Source organism: Antechinus flavipes, chromosome 2 (assembly GCF_016432865.1).
Source record: "Antechinus flavipes isolate AdamAnt ecotype Samford, QLD, Australia chromosome 2, AdamAnt_v2, whole genome shotgun sequence".
Classification (NCBI taxonomy): domain Eukaryota; kingdom Metazoa; phylum Chordata; class Mammalia; order Dasyuromorphia; family Dasyuridae; genus Antechinus; species Antechinus flavipes.
Window position 1 is genome coordinate 482,713,655 of NC_067399.1, and position 22,239 is coordinate 482,735,893.

Consider the following 22,239-nt stretch of genomic DNA (forward strand, 5'->3'; position numbering starts at 1 on the left):
TGAGGCATGGGAGACAGCCAGGGAAAATGCCCAGTCAGGAGATGAAGCGTCATATTTGAAGAAAGCATTGTTCTAAACAACAGATTGGTTCTCACTGTTCAGGACTTCAGGTGTGGAAAGTACAGAGCACATGTTTGAGGTTTGTCCACTGATTGTCAAATACAACCAATTTATCTTGGAGGAATGGCTCAAACCCACATCTTTCTGACTTCAAGATCAGATCTCTGTCTGCATCTATGTACTTGTTACGTATGTCTTTTGTGCATGGACTTAATAACTATTTCTTTCATATTATAATTATTTATATCTTATATCCCTTATTAAACTGCCAGTTCCATAAGGAAATTCCTCTTATTATAGCACATTAACTCTGCATACAGTAGGTTCTACATAAATGTTTGTTGCATTGGAATAAATGAATGAAAGTGCTTTAAAAAAGTTAAAACTACAAATATAAGCAATAAGTATTAATAGTTGTTTCTGTTCCAATTCTTTCTGAGTCATTTGTTCAGACTCCATTGTTCAGAAAATATTTTCTCATAAAAACAATGGTCTAAATGGTAGTTAAGTTCCCATTTTACCTTTAAAAGCCCACTGACTCTGTGACAGACTAAAATAACTGATACTTCACTTTTCATTTGATTCATTTACTACTGTTTTTTTTTTTTTTTTTGAGGCAATTGGGATTAAGTGACTTGCCCAGGGTCACACAGCTAGGAAATGTTAAGTGTCTGAGACCAGATTTGAATTCAGGTCCTCCTGACTTCAGGGCTAGTGCTCTATCTACTGCACTACCTAGCTGCCCCGATTCATTTACTACTACTGTAATACAGTGTAACTATTTTATTTTCCTCTTCCTTTAACCCAATTCTATTACATTAAATGGGTTTTTATTCCCCTGTAAACTAGTTTTTCATAATTTTTTCATTTTTAATTTTGAATAGCATGTGTATTATTCCATAGCATTTTTATATTCATGGAGAATGTTTATCACACAGGAATGTCCAGATCTTTCAGCTTTGTCCAGTAGACACTTAGTATCAAACTCCACTGAGTATTGGCATGAATGCTTAAGTCTAGAATGCCAATTTTGGGGAGTTATTTTTATCCAGTACATTTTTAGATATATTCAGCAGTGCTTAAAAAATGGAGATCTTTGATTTATGTTGATTTGTTGACTTCAAATAGAATTCATTTTGACTATTTCTTAATAGAGCACATGACTTCAATCACTGATCAATTATATATAAAAAAAGAATACAAAAACAAAAAGGATATATCGCTAGATGATTGCTTCTTAGAGATTTGTGATACTTCCTAAATTATAAACCAAAAGGTAATGGATTTCTAAGTAGTGTCAATATCTATTTTGTGGGAAAGAGTGATTGTAAGTGACCTGAGTGCATACTCAATACATAACTTGAGTTGTTTTTTCATTTAACTTACTGTGACTGGCTTTCTTAGTATTAAAAAGTTTTAGTTAAACCTCTCCCTCAATTAGAATTACTTAATAAAATAAAACAAAAAACTCTTCTTATTTCTTTGAAGAACTACAACTATGTATATTACTTAAATATACATATTAATGACTGTTTTTCAGTGTACTAAAGAATAGAAGAAAGAATGGCATAGTGAAAAGAGCAATGATTGGTAGTCATATGAGCTCTACAACATACTGCCCATATGGTCTTCAGCAAGTTATTTCTTCTCTTTAGGACTCATTTCCTTCATCTGTAAAATGAAAGGAGTGAAATACATGATCTCTAAAGTCTTTTCCTGCTCTAAATCTTATTATTAAGGCAAAAATTAAAATAAGATTTTCCTCAAGAAGCTTGTAGAAACTGTTGCTTTTCTCTCAAGCTTATATTTTTATTCAGGGAAAATTACATTTATACATAGAAATAAATATATGATATAACAGCAAGTTTTTTCCAACTACTCTATGTATTGTATATATCTATTTATTTATATGTTGTTTATCCTTTTAAAATGTGAGCTCTTTGAAAGCAAAAATAATGTTTTTACCTTTTTTTTTGGTATGTCTACTGCTCAGCATAATTTTCTAGCACCTGTAGTAAGAATTTAATAAATGTTTGTCAACTGACTGAATTTTTTTTCAAAAAAAAGAAAATTCTGTGATCAAGTAATAGCTTTAAATAGTAAAGACTATATCAATCTTGTTTTCTTCAGCTTTCTTCCTGTTTTGTTTTTGTTTTTACCTTTGTTGTTGTTGTTGTTGTTGTTTGTTTACCGAATTTTAGTTCCATCCAAGAAACTTCTTAAGATTGTCTTAAAAAGGGGCAGCTAGATGTTACAGTAGATAGTAGTACCAGTCCTGAAGTCAAGAGGACCTGAGATCAAATTCGATCTCAGACATTTAATACTTCCTAGCTGTGTGACCCTGGACAGGTGACTTAGTTGCAATTGCCTTGCAAAAAAAAGTGTCCTAAAAACTGGTAAGTGATTGAGAGCCTTTTAATTATACCAACAAGATATTATCCCCACTCAGAACATAAGTCCATTGTGCATAGATTTATACTGCCTCACATAATTTTATAAGCACTTTTGTTAATTATTCTTTTGATTACCTGTTATATTTGTCAAATTTTTGTCATTGTGCATTTATACATACAGTTATGCAACTAGTTTGATTACTATATGCAAATGAATTTATAGAGTATGTATCCTAGCATTATTTGAAGTTTACCAGTTGGTCTTTGTTCAGTGTTCCAATGGTACATGTAGCGTATGAAATGAAAAATCATTTCTATTGCTAAAAAATTTCAGATAAACTGAAGATGCTTCAGTTATTTTTAATATATGCTTGAGTTATTTTTAATTTTATATGGATATGATTTTTTTCTCTAATTCTGAATGGAAAACACTTCCCATTGTGACTGATGGATCCATTTAGCATGACTTTTTCAAAGCTGAGCAAGTATATCATAGGTATAATTCTAAGTGCATCAGTTAAAGTGTGCCTGTAGTTTGAAATTTCCACACCATCCTTTTTAAACAGTTAAATTTGTCTTTCAGCACAAATAGTCTCATTTCTCTTCATCTGTATTGATTAGTACTTTTAAGAGACCATGTGTGTAGATAGAATTTTAAAACTATTAAAAAAATAGTTTTTGCATATTGTAAACAGCAGCAGCCGTTGCGCTTACAGAGCAAATATTCAACATTCTACAAATTATAAGGCCCATTATTGTTGGGATTTTAGAGGTTTGCTTTGGGCTTTGTGCTTATGTTTAGCAGCAACTAAAAATTATATTAAATTTCATTCTTGCTTCTCCCAAAAAGAATAAGTTCACCATTGCCAAAAATATTGTAAATATCTGCAAACTACTGACAGATTTCATTTCATGATATTTTTACCCTGTGTATCTCCTTGTAATTGAGGTTACATGCCATTGGAAAAAAATGAAAAATCAAATGCACTGATTTCTTTTTCTTAAGAAAAAATGGGATTTTCAGTTTTTTTAAAAGATTTTATAATGAAAATGCAATTTAAAAATATTCTTTAGTTCAGCAATTTGGCAAGTTAATATTATGCTCTGTAACTTTAGTTCTGTAATTACATTATGACTCCCACTCAAGTAGCTTCAAATGTCTTTATGATTGAACTGTTTATTAAGATGGAAAAATAATTCACAGGTTTTTTTTTTCTTTTTTTTCCTGATTTTGTTTTTTTTAGTTTAAATGACTAATGATTTCTTCCAATTTATTGATTAAAATATTCAGCCCTTCTGCTTCAGAATAGAGAGGTGATTGCTTCTTGAAGGAATGAAAAATAGTGTGCTATTGTCTAAAGAGCCATGGGTTCAAATTCTGCCTCTTCCATTACCTTTTTTAGCTTGGATACCTTCCTGGGTCTCTTGTCCTCATGTTAAAATGTTGGTGCAAGACTAACTGATCTTTTACGTTTAAGTTTATGGGATAGGAAAAGGAACTAATTCTATGATTTTGCTATTAGAGAGAACTCTCTGGTAAGGAAATGACTGCAATGTGGATTCACACCTTCTCTGCCATATATAGGTTTAGAAATGTTAAGTGACTAAACTAAGATATTAAGCAATTAATCCAGGGTCATATAGTCAATACTTCTCAGAAGAAAGATTTGATCCCAGTTTTTGCTGGATTCAAGGTCAGCTCTCTCTTTGCTGTGCAATGCTATGAAAACCTATCTATAGAATCTATACTAATATACGCAAATAATCCTGGTCATTTTGTATGTGCTTTTAATATTTTCATCCTGACTGAGTCATCTCATATTTTGCTCTTCAAACCTGGAGTTGAGTCTGGGAAAAAAGAGGGAAAGAGTTTTGCGATTGTTAGGATAAATGGTGGAAGCTGCACTTTTCCTACAGATCATAAAAAATTTGATTTGCATAGTATCTGATGCGCCATTGAAATGTTAGACTCAACTTGATGTAGTCATTTCTTTTCTTCCTTTTCAGCTGATGACTTAATAAGTCCTAAAGACATTGACCCAATCCATAGGTACGTCCCTCTACAGGATCAGCGGAATGTTAGCATGAGATTCTCTAATCAGGTAATGACATATTTTATTATCATTACTATTTTTACTATTATTGCTATTTTTATTTTACTATTATTACTATTATTATTTTGTCACTAAATCAAGCAATATTGTGAAAGGTTACTAAGTAGAATCTCATAAGGTCATTTGTTTTCCTTACATAACTTCTTAAGAAAGAATATGCTTTTTTTTCTTTATACTTAAGTTCTGCTTAGATCAATGAACTTCTGCTAAGTGAGAAAAAAAATATTAAGAAAGCATTGAATTTTCTAAGTAGGCCACTGAATTTGCAATGGAGGAGCCAAAGTATCCAATAATGTACAAGCAATCTCAGAAAATATACAAAAAACTTTTCATGGAGAGATAAGGCTATTTACATTTTATATTTGTGTTATCTTATGGAACACCATGAGTATTTGTTCCTACTCCTTTTTCCATAAAAATCTAGAATAACAGTTGGAGACTTTGTTACCAGTAACAGATGATGTGATTTTTTAAAAATGTTTGAAATTTAGTTTCTACGGATTCAGACTGTTGGTTCAGCAAAATAAGCATTTGCAGGATGAATAAGATTGATGTTGACTTGAACAAACTCTGAAGTAGCAAATGGTATCAATAATGAGTACATTTCAAATGAAAACTTTATATATTGTGGAAACTACCTGAAGAGAGAGAAGAAATGAATCTGAATATGTACCTGGGATTCAAAGCAGTAAAAATGCATTAAAGTAGAAAACAACCACCACTTAAAAGAGATATGCATATTAAAATGAATTGTTCCATATATTTTGAAATAGGTTTATATATGTGTGCACACATATGTCTACATATACACATATATGCATAAAAGCACACTAAACATACATTTTTAAAAGATGTTTGGCAACCACTGTCTACAATGTGCAAGCCATAGTTCCATTATGACCCATAGGTTTTGTTCTGTTGGGTTATGTTTTTTAAATCTTATTTAAGGTGGTGAATTTTTAATATTTAAGATACTTATAAAAGCATTTTGTTTTTCATAAATTTGAAAAATTCACACATTACTATGTAACAATAATTTCCCACTGATCTTGAATAATGTGAGAAGTATCTCATGATAAAGTAGAGGAGAAGAAAAATTTGCCATAGGAAGAGAGCAAATGAACTGATTTTCAAAATTTTTTAAAAAATCAAAATTTGAAATCATATAATTTAAGATATAGCTTGTGAGTTTTTAAAAAGGAAATTAGTAACCAAGAAATAGCTAACAAAGCTCCATCAAGATTGCAATATGCAAAACCAATCTTGTCCTCACCCCAGCTCATTCTGCCACTTTTTTTTCTAATGAAAAGAATAAATAGGCAGATCAGTAGGCTATTGTAGACATAATGGTATGCTTAGAGCCCAGTGAAGTATTTATCAAGTCTTTTATGCAATTCTTGTGTACAAGATGGAAGGATGCATGCTAAACACTAGTGTATTTAGAGGAATTCAGGACTGGTTTAATAATCACAAAGACTACTTGTTAATGAGTTGTTGTCAGATAAGAAGAAAGGCTTTTATGGAATCCCCTAAATAGCTATTCTTGATCCATAGAATCCTGAAGTTAAAAGGATCTCAGAAATACACCTATTAAAAATCCAACCCTAAAATATTCAATCCAACTTATACATAAACAACAATCTCTTCTACATTATACCCAACTAGTGGTAATCAAGTTTTAGACGACTTCTGTTTGGGGGAATCCATTAACTCTCCATAAAGTCTATTCCTTCTTTTGTTACCTCTCATTCTAAGAAGATTTTCCTTTCATCAGGACTATAACTATTAAGTCATAGTTTCTACCTAATGTTCTTTGTTTTGCCTTCTGGGGTCAAACAGAAAACGTGTGTGTGTGTGTGTGTGTGTGTGTGTGTGTGTGTGTGTGTGTGTGTGTTCTTGGCTCCTTCAACTAATACTTTTTGAAGTTAATTTTTGGAACCCAAGTAGAGGATTTTACATTTATCCCTATTTAATTTCACCTTTGAATAAATAAAATTGTTTTATATCTAATTTATATCTCTTAAAAAGGCACTGGTTTTTGGAGTAAGAGGACCCAGATTACATTTCTGCCTCTATCACTTAGTATCTATATTAACTTAACTTCTCTACACCTCAGAGCACTCTCATCTGTAGGGTCAAGAGTTTGAACTAGATGATCTCTAAGGTCCCTTCTAGCTCTAAATCTATGATGCTATGGTTTTACTTTGAACCTAAAGAGTGTTTAAGCCAGAAAGCATCATTTATTAGATGAGGGTTCCCTAATCTTTTTGAGAGATAGAAAAGCATTTTTATTTGCTTGAAGCTTTGTAAGTAAAGCATTGATGAACTGTAATACTGGGGGGAGGATAAGGAAGGGTCATATTTCAAATATACCAGGAATATTTGAATACCAGAATATTTGAAGCCAGTATTCTGTCAGTCCCACAACAATTTTCTGGCATTTGAGGTGACAAGCTAGAGAGATGATATTAAAGCAATGAGATGCCAAGAACCAATTTATCACACTTCCCATGACTCATTTACATTTAAAACTCAAAGAATTGGAGAATGAATATTTCCCTCCTCATAGCTCACTACATAAAAATTCATCTTCTGTGAGAATGCAGCTTTCCCCTCCCTACCCTTCCAATTTGTAGAGCAAGGCAAAAGGAAAGTCTGATTACTTTTCAGAGAATCACGCTTTACATATTGAAATGAGTTTATTTTCTAGAACAAATTTATTTCTTTCAATTCAACAAACATTTATGGAGTACTCACCATGTGCAAAGTTCTATACTATGTGATAGAAAGAAAGTTTAGATATAGTCATTGTCATTATGGAATTTAGAGTTTTGTAGGGAAATACATCATATAATAACAGCAAAATAATACATGATAAGGTCATAAAAGTGTTGGAATCTTTACAAACTGCTAACTCATTAGAGTTGATGTTTTGGGCCAGAACCTGAAACAAGGTACTAAGTAGAACTAATTGAAACAATGCTTGTGTTCACACCTTTACTCATTGGAGTTCACAAGTATGGGAGATTCACAAAGTAAACTTTGTAACTTTGTGAATTCACACCTCCCTTGGGTGTGCCTCCAGAAGGAGGAGTCAACCTTTGGGAAATCATATATAAAGAGGCCCAATTAGAGAGAGATTCATTCCATTTTCCACTTGGCTGGCTGGTGGCAGAAGAAAATTCAGCAGAAGATTGAGAAGGGAACATCAATTCAGTTGAGGAGAAGCACTTTCTCTCGGAGGCACAATCAGATTCATCTTCATCTCACACCACTGTGGTGGTTGGGCTCCTGTACTTCCTCCACTGAGACCAAGCTGGTCTGAAAGACTCGCCAGAAAGCTAGCTGAACCCCAAGTGAAGGAGACAATAGATTCATTCCATCTTTGTGCGGGCTGGAGGCTGAAGAAAGCAGAGGCAGAAGCAAAGGACAAAGCGGCAAGAGCTCTTAGAACCAAGGAGAGAGAGAGGCCTCTAAGAAAAGCTAACCGGGCTATATTGGCGATTGAGAGCCAGAAGCCCTCTCTCTGAGGCAAGAGAGATCCATTCCATTTTCCATTTGGCTGGCTGGAGGCTGAAGGACAAACCTTTGGATTTAGAGACATTCGGAGGGAGCTCTTGGAACAAAGCAGAGAGATAGGCTCTGAACTTTTATCACCTGGCTGCATTTTGGGTGATTATTACTTTCAACTACAACTAAGGTTGCCTCCAGAAAACCTCTCCAAGAAACCTGCTTTCTCCCAGAGAGAACCATCTCATATTATATTATATTTTAAAGAAGAACAAGAACTCCAACAACATTTTGGCACCCGAACAGGGATCTGTATCCTGGACCCTCACTCCAACAACATAAAAGGCATACAAGTAAAGAGCTATATGATGAATACTTGAATTCTTGTAATCCATGAATCAATTAAGATTTTCTAAATGATATATTTCATACATAGCACTTTAGTAGGATAAAATGTGGTGTTATGACAACTTTATATTCTTCTCTGTGCTCATTCTCTCTCTCTCTCTCTCTCTCTCTCTCTATATATATATATATATATGTCTCTGTCTCTCCAAATTGCTTCTTTGTCTTGGTTTAATTTATAGGCCTCAAATTCCCCTTGACTAATGAAATTTGGGTCTGAATTTCAATTTCTCTTGAAAATTAGGCATTCTGCTGTGGTACAAATGGGAAAAAGTCCAGTTATGTTATATTCAAATAGACATGGGGCCACTTATCCATACAAAAAGATGCCTGCAGGCTGTATATTGATTTAGTTTTAAAATGTGGTATTATCTACATTTTGTTTTATTTTTATTTATTTTGTTAAGTATTTCCCAATTGCATTTTAATCTTTTTGGGCCACATTTGAGAGTGTTGTAAGCTACATATAAAATGTGTTTGAAACTTCTATTGTAGTTCCAAATCATTATTGATCAGAGAAATGCAAATTAAGACAACTCTGAGATACCACTACACACCTGTCAGATTGGCTAAGATGACAGGAAAAAATAATGATGAATGTTGGAGGGGATGCGGGAAAACTGGGACACTAATGCATTGTTGGTGGAGTTGTGAACGAATCCAACCATTCTGGAGAGCAATCTGGAATTATGCCCAAAAAATTATCAAATTGTGCATACCCTTTGATCCAGCAGTGTTTCTATTGGGCTTATATCCCAAAGAAATACTAAAGAAGGGAAAGGGACCTGTATGTGCCAAAATGTTTGTGGCAGCCCTGTTTGTAGTGGCTAGAAACTGGAAAATGAATGGATGCCCATCAATTGGAGAATGGCTGGGTAAATTGTGGTATATGAATGTTATGGAATATTATTGTTCTGTAAGAAATGACCAGCAGGATGAATACAGAGAGGACTGGCGAGACTTACATGAACTGATGCTAAGTGAAATGAGCAGAACCAGGAGATCATTATACACTTCGACAGCGATATTGTATGAGGACATATTTTGATGGAAGTGACAAAGAGACCTGAGTTTCAATTGATAAATGACGGACAAAAGCAGCTACACCCAAAGAAAGAACACTGGGAAACGAATGTGAACTATCTGCATTTTTGTTTTTCTTCCCGGGTTATTTATACCTTCTGAATCCAATTCTCCCTATGCAACAAGAGAACTGTTCAGTTCTGCAAACATATATTGTATCTAGGATATACTGCAACATATCCAACATATAAAGGACTGCTTGCCATCTAGGGGAGGGGGTGGAGGGAGGGAGGGAAAAAAAAATCGGAACAGAAACGAGTGTCAATATAAAATAATTATTAAATAAAAATTTTTAAAAAATTACATATACAAAAAAAAAGAAAGAAAAAAAAAGAAACTTCTATTGTAGATAATAACAATTGTAACACTTTGAAAACAATTTCCAAGAATGAGAATTTTTGGAGATATGCAGAAAAAAGTATATCATATGATTTGGAAAGGAACATTTTTTTAATCCTACCCAGATGAAAATGAGCTAAATTAAACATTTGCTGATATCATTTCCTAATTATATGCAAAAAATATTTGAAAGGAAAATGGGCTGAAGGCAAATCCACTTACTTGTTTAAACAACATCTAGGATTAATAATACCTACCTACACATTCTACTTTCCTATCTCATGGCCTTTGTAAGATGATAAGATGAATGATAAGCTAGAGACTCCCAATAACATAAATTATTTGTTAGGAACCAATCCATTTTAGAAGGTGCATAAACTCTTTTATCACAAGGGATGTACCACAGCAGTTTTTTATAATGTGATTCAAAAAGGTTCATCCAAAAAAACCCTCTAGTACATCATGATGTGTAGGTAACTCTGGGTTCTTAAGCTTTGTATAAGCAGAATATAAACTCAGATAGTTTCTGTCAAACTTGAAAAGATTTTTTAATAAGCCTGGTTGACAAAACTGCATGTCTTGCATTTGAAAGTCATTCTAAAATCAAGCTGGGAAAGTCTCATAGTCACAATAGTTAATTTTTGACCATAGAAATACACTAAGAAATTCTAGGTTGTAAAGGAGTTGCAGTTTGCATTATACATGGATGATTATGGTTTCTTGAAGTACTTAGGTGAAAGATAGTACTCTTCTTATCAGACAGCTGGGTAGTACATTACATAAAATGCTGGACTTTAAATCAGGAAGACTTGAGCTAATATCCTGCCACAATTCTTCTGGATTCATGTTTTATTATTTTTTTTGATATGAGTTTTCAAAGTTGCTTTCCCTCCTCCCATAATATTATCATTGTATAAATTATTTTTTTTCCTCCCTTTGTTCTGCATCAGTTCATAGTGGTCTTCCTAGTTTCCTTGAAAATTGGCTGTTTTGTTATTTTTTAAGGCACAATAGTATGCGTTACATTCATATATCATGGTTTGTTTATCCATTCCTCAGGAGAACATCCCCTTAATTACCAATTTTGAGTTATCATTAAAAGAGTTGCTATAAATATTTTGAAATTTTTCCTTTTCAGTTTCTTTGGTAGTATTTCTCTAGTAAAGTACAGTTAGGTCTAGGGGTATGCCCTGTTAATAAATTCTGGGCAGAATTCCAAATTGTTTTCCAGAGTGGCTAAACTTATTAACCCCTCTTAACAGTGGCTCACTAGTATACCTATTTTCTAGCCTTTCTAACATTTATCATCTGATATTTAGATCTGTTATATAGATAAATCTGATATATAGATAAAGTTATATCTTAGCTTTTTTTTTTCTTTATTAACAATTTAGATTTTTAATGTGATTTTTGATGGCTTGAATTTCTTCTTTTGAAAACTATCTTTTCATATCTTTTTACCATTTAACATGGAGAATGATTCTTAGTTTTAAAAATTTAACAGCTTCTTTTATATTTGGATAGAAGACCTTTATCAGAGAAACTCATTACAAATTTTTTCTAGTTACTTGTTTCTCTTATAATTTTTACTATATTAGATTTATAATCTAATTTTTTTTTTACATTTTATGTAATCAAGGTAATCCATTTTATATTGTATGTTCCTCTCTATCACTTGTTTAGTTATAAACCCTTCCACTACCCAAAACTATAAGAGGTAATTTCTCCCTTGTTCTTCTGTTTATGATGTGACCTTTTATATCTAGGTGATGTATCCATTTCTTGTTGTATAGTGTGTATTGATCTGAACCTAATTTCTATCATACTATTTATCCAGTTTTCCCAGCATATTTTTTTCAAATATGGAGCTTTTCCTCTGTAACTTGGATCTTTAGGCATATCAAATATTGTGTTACTATGTTGGTTAGCTTTTGTATGTTTTTTTATTTTCTTTTATATTGGTTTTTTTGGTGAGGCAGTTGGGGTTAAGTGACTTGCCCAGAGTCACTTATAAGTGTTAAGTTTCTGAGACTGGATTTGAACTTGGGTCTATCTGACTTCATTCACTTAATAGAGCTCGTGCTTTATTAATTGTGCCATCTAGCTGCCCTTAGTTTTTTATGTTGTGTACTTAATCTTTCACTAATCAACTTCTTTTTAAAAACTAGTACAAAATCTGTTAAGAGTTCAAATGTTGGAGTTTGTTCTTCTCAGAGCACAGCCGGTTTAGAGGCTTAGAGCCCTTCGGATGTCTCCAAATCCAAAGGTTCTGTCCTTCAACCTCTGCCTCTGCTTTCTTCTGCCTCCAACCAAGACAGAGATGGAAGGTCTCTCTTATCTCCTTCTGGGGAGCCCAGCCACCAACTTGCCGCGGAGAGAGGGCTTCTGGCGTAGCTCCACTGAAATCCGTCAAAAGTGTTCTCTGCACCAGAGTCGGTCCTCTCGAGTCCAGCGCGATCAGCCAGCCAAGAGGAAAAAATGTATTCTGCCATAGATCCCTCATCGCTGGCTTTTTATCTGCCTCTTCTGAGAGAATGGGATTATGGGTTTTCTCCCATAGTGCTCTCTGGCCCAATGACTTTAAGGGAGGTGTGAACTCCCTTGAAGTTAGAAAGTGTACTTTGTGAAGCTAGCATACTTGTGGACTCCAATGAGTAAAGGTGTGAACACAAGCCTTGTCTTAATTAGTTCTACTTAGTACCTTGTTTCAGGTTCTGGCCAAAACATCTTCTTGTAAGATTAGATCAACTCTAATTACTTAGCAGTTAGTAAGGATTCCAACATCTCCCCCTTTCTTTTGTTTTAAAACATAGGGGGTTTCTGAGGGGGTACACATAAATCTATCAATATGGGCCAGAACTTTGTAACAGATATACATGGTATACATAAATCCATCAATATGGGAGGCATTATACATAATTTACATGAGCACATAGCAATATAACACAGGCTAGTAGTAATGTAACAAATAACAAGAATCAATCTGAAAATTTACACATGTCCATAAGTCCTAGAAACAGTCCAATAGGATTCCATTGTCCATTAGTTCATGTGCCAGGAATCTAATAATTCTTATGAGCACAATCAGCAATAGAACCACCTGATATTTCTTGGGTCTTCTCCTTTGTTTCAAGGGTCTGCTCCATCTTTCTGCGATGGACAAGGCGAATGCGGCTCGTAGGCACCCATCTGATTCCTTCTCCACCTGTAGAGATGCAAGCAAATCCTCTCCCCCAAGCAGTTAGCCTATCTGGTCCCTTCCATTCACCACTTTCTGGGTCTCTCCACATCACCTGGCGATTATCTAAAGATAGTGGAGCTGCTCGCACTGGACGCTGCTCTTCTGGTGGGTTATAAAACCTGTCTGCTGGAGCCAGTGCATCTTTATCAAAGATTAAAAAATTAATGGTATAGAGAACTAAATTTAGAAGTTCTCTAGGGTTACCCGTGGCTCCCCCTTTCTTTTGTTTTTGGAGGAGTGTCTTAATGTCTCTGTTTCTTCTTTCTACTATTGCTTGACCTTGAGGATTGAAGGGTATGCCAGTAGTGTGTAAAATCTTATACTGTGCACAAAAGTGTTCAAAATGTTTGGAGGTATATGCCGGTCCATTATCTGTTTTTATTTCTTGTGGCACACCCATAATTGCGAATGCTTGAATGAGGAATTCAGTGACCACTCGGGCTGTCTCTTTTGCTGCTGGTATGGCAAAAGTGAATCCTGAAAAGGTGTCTACTACAACATGGATAAAAGACAGACGACCAAAAGATTTATAATGGGTCACATCCATTTGCCAGATTTCATTGGGTCTCAAACCACGAGGGTTCTTCCCTGGAGGCAGTGTAGGAGCGTGGAAGGGAAGGCAAGCTGTACAGCTTTTTACTATGCTCCTAGCTTCTTCTCTTGTAATCCCAAACTGTAAACGCAAAGCTCGAGCAGCCTGATGGTATTTAGAATGGGATTCCTGGGCCTCCTGAAATAAAGGCGTACTGGCCAACATAGTTAAAAGGCTATCTGCCTTTGAATTTCCATCAAAAATAGGACCTGGAAGTCCACTATGTGAATGGACATGCAGGATATAAATCTTTCCTGGATGCTTTCTCACTTGCTCTTGAAGTTCCTTAAAGAGCTGATATATATTAGAAGCTGCAAATTTTATTTGGGCTGTGGCAATTCTTTGTACCACACCTACTGAATAGGCTGAATCAGATATTATATTTATGTCGCCTGGGTAATAAGTGAGAGCTAGCATGATCGCATATAATTCGTTCTGCTGAGTGGACTGAAAAGGAGTTCTGACTACTCTTTTTACGGTTAGATCATGAGAGTATACAGCACAAATATTTTGTTTGGCTGCGTCTGTAAAGATGGTTGGTCCTTCAAGAGGAACCTTAGAAACCTTCTCTTCAAAAATCCATTACCAATTATGCAGTAGTCTGGTTATCTTTAATGGAGATCCATGTGCAAAATTTGGAGCCATGGCCAATAAAATTTGCCACTCTGGGATGGTTTCATAGCATACATTAATTTGTGCATTTGTATAGAAGGTATATATCTTGTCAGGTCTTGTCCCAGATAATTGTACTGCTCGCTTAATGGCCTTTAATAGAATTCTAGCCACAAGCACCGGGTAAGGCGTAAGGCTTTGTTCTGGTTGTGCTGGGAGGTTCACCCACTCTATCACACTGTCTCCTTGATGAAGGACTGCTGTGGGTGCTTCTTTCGTAGCAAAAACTGATATTTCCAAGGGTTTTTGAGTTACTCTCTCAACTACATTGGATAAAGCCAGTTCAACTTCTCTCAAGGTCTCTTGAGCTTCTTTTGTAAGCCGGCGTGGTGAATTTAAAGCAGTGTCTCCCCTTAAAATGTCATATAGGGGTTGCAATTGATTGGTAGTTAAACCTAATACTGGACGCATCCATTGGATATCTCCTATTAATTTTTGGAAATCATTTAAGGTGTTCAACCTCTCTGTTCTTAAAGACGTTTTTGTAGTGTAAGTGCCTTAGGATATATTTCATATTCTAAATATTGAAAAGGAGCATGCCTTTGAATTTTTTCTGTAGCGATATGAAGTTTGTAGTATCTTAGTGTTTCTATGGTTTTTTGTAGACATGCTTCTAGAATTTGTTCCTCAGGTGCACATCCCAATATATCATCCATATAATGTAATAGCATAACTTTTGGAAATGCTTTTCTTATTGGAGCAAGAGCAGCAGCAACATACATTTGACACATAGTGGGGCTGTTCTTCATTCCCTGTGGCAAAACCGTCCATTCATATCTTTTATAAGGCTCAGCTAAATTGACACTGGGCACCGAAAAGGCAAATCTCTTCATATCCTCCTCATCCAGAGGAATGGAATAGAAACAATCCTTGATGTCTATAACCCAAAGAGGCCATTCTCTAGGAAGCTGAGTAGGAGATGGAAGTCCAGGCTGAAGAGTTCCCATAGTTTCCATCTGTTCATTCACTTTTCTTAAATCAGTGAGCAGCCTCCATTTTCCCGATTTCTTTTTTACAACGAACACTGGTGAATTCCAAGGACTTAGAGAAGGTTGTAAATGCCCTTGTTCAAGCTGCTCCTGTACTATATCTAATAAGGCCTGAATTTTATCGCTACTTAAGGGCCACTGTTCTATCCATACTGGTGTATCAGTTTTCCATTGGATAGGAATAGGTGAAAGTGTTGGCAGGCCTTCAACAGCAGCCCTGCTTAAAAAACCGAAGTACTCATTTTTAACCCCAATTGTTGTAAAACGTCTCTTCCCCACAGATTGATGGGGATTTTTTCAACTATAAAAGGAGTAAAAACTCCTGTTTTGCCTTCAAAAGTCCATCTCATAGGGGCAGCACTAACTTCAGCTGCTATTGATCCTCCTACTCCAGACATATAGGTATCTGCTTTAATCTTTGGCCAGTGACTGGGCCAACTGGCACCTCTAATAACTGTACGATCCGCACCTGTGTCTACCAATCCTTCCAATGGTAGGCCATTTATATAGATAGTGAGCATAGGTCGGTCAGCCGTTACTGCTGCTGTCCAGTATATTCCTGGATTTTGTGGTCTGGAGTCAGAACCTGGGTGACTATCACGAGGCTGCTTATTAGGATTCTGTATGAGTAAACCTGATGCTACTATGTCTCCTGGGTGATAAGTCACACATTGTCTACCTGTATTAGTGACTGGGATATTATCTACACATTCCCCAGTTTCCCACATCAGTGTGTGGATGGACACTGTTTTGTACATACAAGGAGGTGAAATGGTCAAGCCTACTGTGCCTGGAGGTAGGGGATCCATAGGCTGGAGAGGAACAGATTTCACCTCTCCAGGGGGTATCTCAGTTGTCCCAGCTGCATACAGCTCTATTCTCCCCAATTGTAATTCCCTTCTGCCATCAGGTTGCTTCCTGGCTGGTTGACTGTGTAATCCCCTTCTCCCATCATATGGCTTTCTGGCTGATTGGTCATGTCTGGGTACTGGACTTCTAGGCACTCTCTGGGTGCACCATTGGCTGCCATCATGCCCCAAGTGTTTTTTGCCTTGGGCCCTGGGGCTGGGCCCCTCATCCCGTTTCCCTGAATCTGTCTGCATTCTGAGGCCCAATGGAAGCCTCTGTTGCATTTTGGACATGGGGTTTGGGGTCTTGTTCTCCCATCTTGTCTTCCCATTCTATCTCTATACCAACATTGAGCTTTCAGATGTCCTACTTTTCCACACTGAAAGCATCTACGAGTCTCTCTGGAAGTCCCTTGCCAAGAGGGATTCTGTCTTCTCATGTTTGGATTTTGGGAAGTCTGCATCATAGCCTGGCTATAAAAGGCACCTGTGCCCACTGTGGCACAGCGTCTTATGAGCTCCTCTAAAGGAGCATCCTTGCGCAGTCCTAGTATAATTCTTCTGCAAACCTCATTAGCATTTTCCTTAGCAAGTTGCCTTATCAAAATGTCTGTTATTGCATTTTCTCCATTTGTTCTTATGATAGCTGTCTGCAAACGTCCCACAAAGTCAGCGAAGGGTTCATTTGGCCCTTGTGTTATTTTTGTGAAGGCCCCCCCCCTTGTCGTCTTTATTGTGAAGAGAAGCCCACGCTTTGATAGCATTAGCAGCAATTTGCTGATATGCTGCTACAGAATAACTAATTTGTGCTGTGACATTTGCATAAGGACCTGTACCTGTTAGTAGGTCACAGGTGATTGCAGTATGAACTCCACTTTGAATATTTTGTTGGGCTTGTATCCTACAGAGCTCACTATATTCAGAAAGCCACAAGTAGTTCTGTCCAGGTTCTAGGCATATTTTTGCTATCGATTTCCAGTCATTAGGGGTCAAGATTTCAAAAGACAAATTTTGTAATAGCATCTTAACATAAGCTGATGTAGCCCCATAAAAAGTGCAAGCTTTTTTCAGGTCTTTGAGGATTTCTATATCAAAGGGTGAGTATCTTCTACTTTCTTGACCTGAAGAATTAAACTGTTGAATTACAGGAAAAATGTGGTGTTGAAATTCTGATACATTTTTCCCTTCTTCTCTGGCCTTAATTAGTCCCTTTTGCAATCTACTCAAAGGAGCAGCTGGATGCTGGGGGGGAGGTGCTGGATGCTGGGGGGGAGGTGCTGGATACTGGGGGGGAGGTGCTGGATGCTGGGGGGAAGGTGCTAGATGCTGGGGGGGAGGTGCTGGTGCTGTCACTGCCCCCCCCCCACTACCCCTCCTCCCTCTATCCCGGAGGGTGGAGTTGATGAAGGAGAGTCAATTATCTGCTCCTCAGGTCGGGCTGAGGCTGCCTCAGATTCACCCCACCCTTGAGCTTCACTAAAGTCTCCTTGCCCTGTGGGGATATGGCCATTAATCTGTTCTTTGTCTTCCTCCTTTATCTCAGGCTTCCCCCTTTGGCTATCCCGGTATTTTAAGGCCATCTGTATTGTATTGTATAAATAGAACACTACAATGGAAACTGAATGAGGACCGTTTTCATTGTTATATGCAGAGATCTGTTGACCAAGTTACAAGTAGCCCTTGATCTTCTATCAGCTTAAGCAGGCTTTCTATAGCACCACTCCTGGGTGGGTCTGGGGTTGGGGGGGTTGGGGTGGGGGATGGAGAATCTTTACCTAGGATCTGTCCCATTTCAGCCAAAAAAGGTTGTACTCACTCAGTTCCTGGTCACTGGAGACTTCTTCAGTGAAAGTAGGGTCCTTGGTTCCCACGCTTGGGCACCAAATGTTAAGAGTTCAAATGTTGGAGTTTGTTCTTCTCAGAGCACAGCCGGTTTAGAGGCTTAGAGCCCTTCGGATGTCTCCAAATCCAAAGGTTCTGTCCTTCAACCTCTGCCTCTGCTTTCTTCTGCCTCCAACCAAGACAGAGATGGAAGGTCTCTCTTATCTCCTTCTGGGGAGCCCAGCCACCAACTTGCCGCGGAGAGAGGGCTTCTGGCGTAGCTCCACTGAAATCCGTCAAAAGTGTTCTCTGCACCAGAGTCGTTCCTCTCGAGTCCAGCGCGATCAGCCAGCCAAGAGGAAAAAATGTATTCTGCCATAGATCCCTCATCGCTGGCCTTTTATCTGCCTCTTCTGAGAGAATGGGATTATGGGTTTTCTCCCATAGTGCTCTCTGGCCCAATGACTTTAAGGGAGGTGTGAACTCCCTTGAAGTTAGAAAGTGTACTTTGTGAAGCTAGCATACTTGTGGACTCCAATGAGTAAAGGTGTGAACACAAGCCTTGTCTTAATTAGTTCTACTTAGTACCTTGTTTCAGGTTCTGGCCAAAACATCTTCTTGTAAGATTAGATCAACTCTAATTACTTAGCAGTTAGTAAGGATTCCAACAAAAATCATTTTAAGCATTATTTTTAAAAATTATTATAGTTTTTTATTTACAAGATATATGCATAGATAATTTTTCAGCATTGACAGTTGCAAATCCTTTTGTTCTAACTTTTTCCCTCCTTCCCCTCATCTCTTCCCCCGGATGGCAGGTTGACCAATATATGTTAAATATGTTAAAGTATAAATTAAATATAATATATGTATACATGTCCAAACAGTTATTTTGCTGTACAAAAAGAGCCGGACTTTGAAATAGTGTACAATTAACCTATGAAGGAAATCAAAAATGCAGGCAGAGAAAAATAGAAGGATTGGGAATTCTATGTAGTGGTTCATAGTCATCTCCCAGAGTTCTTTCCCTGGATGTAGCTGGTTCAGTTCATTACTGTTCTATTGGAGCTGATTTGGTTCATCTCATTGTTGAAGAGGGCCACGTCCATCAGAATTGATCATCATATAGTATCGTTGTTGAAGTATATAATGATCTCCTGGTCCTGCTCATTTCACTCAGCATCAGTTTATGTGAGTCTCTCCAGGCCCTTCTGAAATCCTCCTGTTGGTCATTTCTTACAGAACAATAATATTCATATACCACAATTTATTCAGCCATTCTCCAATTGATGGGCATCCACTCAGTTTCCAGTTTCTGGCCACTACAAAGAGGGCTGCCACAAATATTCTTGCACATACAGATCCCTTTCCCTTCTTTAAAATCACTTTGTGATATAAGCCCAGTAGTAACACTGCTGGGTAAAAGGGTATACACATTTTGATAGCTTTTTGAGTATTGTTCCAAATTTAAGCATTACTTCTTAGTAGTACAGTTTGAGATACGCTATTTTCTACTTTTTTTTTTCATTATTCCCTTGAGATACTTAATCTCTTTTTTCCCCCATATGAATTGCATTACTATTTTTCTTTCAAAATCAGACATTCCTGATGCTAATATTTATAATCTTCCTTACATTGAACCAACCCTGCATTGCTGGTATTAACCCAAAGTGGTTATAGTGTATAATCTTTCTGATATGTTGTTATAACCCACTTAGTTTCTGTTTTCATTAGAGATGTTAGTGTAAAGTTTTCTCTATGTTTTGACTCTTCCCAGTTTCAATAATAACTCCATATTTATATCACTGAAATGTTTCCTTTTTTTCATTGTTGCAAACTGTTTATATAATATTAGAGTTAATTGTTCTTTAAATGTTTGATTGAATTCATTTGTGAATCCATCTGGTTCTGGAGTTTTATTTTTTCCTTTGGGAGTTCATTTAAGACATGCAATTTGTTTTTCTGATATTAGACTATTTAAATAGCCTGCTTTTTGTTAATCTAAGTATTCTACATATTCTCTATTTTTGTAAGTATTTCCTCTAACTTATTAATTTTGTGAGCATATAATTAAAATAGTTTCTGATGGTTTCCTTTATTTTCTCATCAATTGCCATAATTTTTCCTTTTTCCTTTTTAATATAAGTAGTTTAGCTTTCCTTTTTCTTTTTAAAAAACCAGATAAACTAACTACTAATTTATTTTTATGAAATACAAACTCTAGAAGCCCTTGTGATATGAAAATCTAATAGGAGATTAGCTTCTTCTTTTAAAAAAAAATAATCTAAATACTATCTTTCCCCTAAATACATGTAAAGATAGTTTTCAACATTCATTTTTGTAAGACTTGTGTACCAATTTTTTCTCCCTTCTTCCCATACCTCACTTCCCCAAGATAGTAGGAAATCTCATGTAGATTGAATATGTGTGAGGATTAGCTTCTTTAACTTCTGTAATCTCATTGTGGAATAAAAACTAACATTTATCTTAAAAAATATAAAATACATTCACATTTAAATTCTCATCTAATCATTTCAGCAGCACAGTGAAACAACTAGTGTAAGTATTTTAACCTCTATTTTGTAACTGAAGCTCAGTCAGATTGAATAACTAGCTAGCATGTCAAAGAATCAGGGTTAGAATGTCAGTTTCTTAACTCATTGTTCAATGTGTTTTCCATTGTACTATAATCTTAATAGCAGATCATCATCATATGATTGTTTTAGCAATACTGCTTATATATACTATTATATGAGGTGCATTAAGTATGCTGAGAGAATCAGAAGAAGGGTACAGTATAAATATAATATATTGGGTGAAATTTATTATGTTTATTATTGTTCATTATAGGCAAATTTAATTTGCTTTTCTTTTCTCTTCTTCCTGAGCTAAATTTCTTTAACTCAAGGACAAGGCAAATTCCAAACATGTAATGCATATTCATTTAGATGAGATTTCCAGCATCCTTATTTAAAGGCATGGGGTTTTAGGGAAATTAACAGGTTTCCTGATTGAAACATTTAATTTTCAGTGGTTTACCCAGCTGTTCCTTACCACCATACACTGTATAGGAAGTCACCATTTCCTGTTGCCTAGGTAATCCAAATGCGTGGGTAACCACTGATTATCTATGAATGAGGCTTTCATTGTTCACAGTGCAGTGCTTCTGCTATGTTAATGTGCAATAATGTCAGCTCTAAGATTTTGTTTGTTCCCAGAATTTGCAGCTCATTCATACTTCAAAATCTATGGCTGATGCAGAAATTATAAGCAGCTGAAAGCATGTGTGAATCTCATTCCTTTTATTCTGTATTTTGAATATTCACTGGTGGCAAAATGATCTTGAAATGGGCATCCTTTTATAAGAATTTTGTAGTTAATTTCAAAGATTCAGCATTAAATATAGTTTGATTTAACTTTCATTCCAAAGTGTTATACTGTGCAGAACACAGAAAATTAATTCTTCTTAGGAGAATACAACAAATTCCTTTGTTATATATTTGTTGAATTTATTCTAAAATTAATTGTCTAATGGATTTAAAACTGAACCTGGAAAGTGAATTTTTTTCTTGAAATAGATATTAGTGAATAGAATGTAATTGCTAAGTCAACTAACTCTATTCTAATATTAAAAATAATTTTCTTTTTATTATATAAAAATTATAGTTCTAGAATATGAATTTGTTGGTTTAATATCAGAGTTAAGATTCTGCATCTAAACATAGATGTTGATGTTAATAGACTGGACATTTGGGAGAGGTCAGGGGTTATACTTTGAGTAATTGATATTTAACTCATAGTTGAAAATATGAAAAAATGAAATTATAGAAGGAATACTTTTAATGAGAAAGGAGCCAAAGGCTTTTCCATGAAGCATACTGAGAGTTACCCATATATGTAGAGGGAGGAGAAAAAGTGAAACATAAGAAGAATGAATCTATAGGTACTTAGAGATAAGCAAAATGTTTTATAACAAGCCACATTTGATATGACAGTAAGAAAAAGAATAAAAGTAGTCCAGAGAAGAAAGGCTAGGTAAACACAGTATCATGAAAGCCAAGGGTAGGAAGAATCTCAAAATCTAGGGAATGAAACAGATGTGATTAAAAAGGTGAAGAAAGATTATATTCAAATCATTCATGACAAAGTATTATTGATACTTAGACTAGTTT

General features: G+C 35.8%; 1 protein-coding gene across 5 annotated transcripts in view; it reads left to right on the plus strand.

The window, feature by feature from the left end:
* The window catches only part of PHKB (phosphorylase kinase regulatory subunit beta), a 234,724-nt gene that overhangs the window by 132,437 nt on the left and 80,048 nt on the right, over nt 1-22,239 (plus strand). For all 5 annotated transcript variants that reach the window (XM_051979792.1, XM_051979793.1, XM_051979796.1 and 2 more), the window contains one exon: nt 4,461-4,555. In XM_051979792.1, the coding sequence (XP_051835752.1) occupies nt 4,461-4,555 (95 nt within the window). The remainder of the gene's footprint in view (nt 1-4,460; nt 4,556-22,239) is intronic.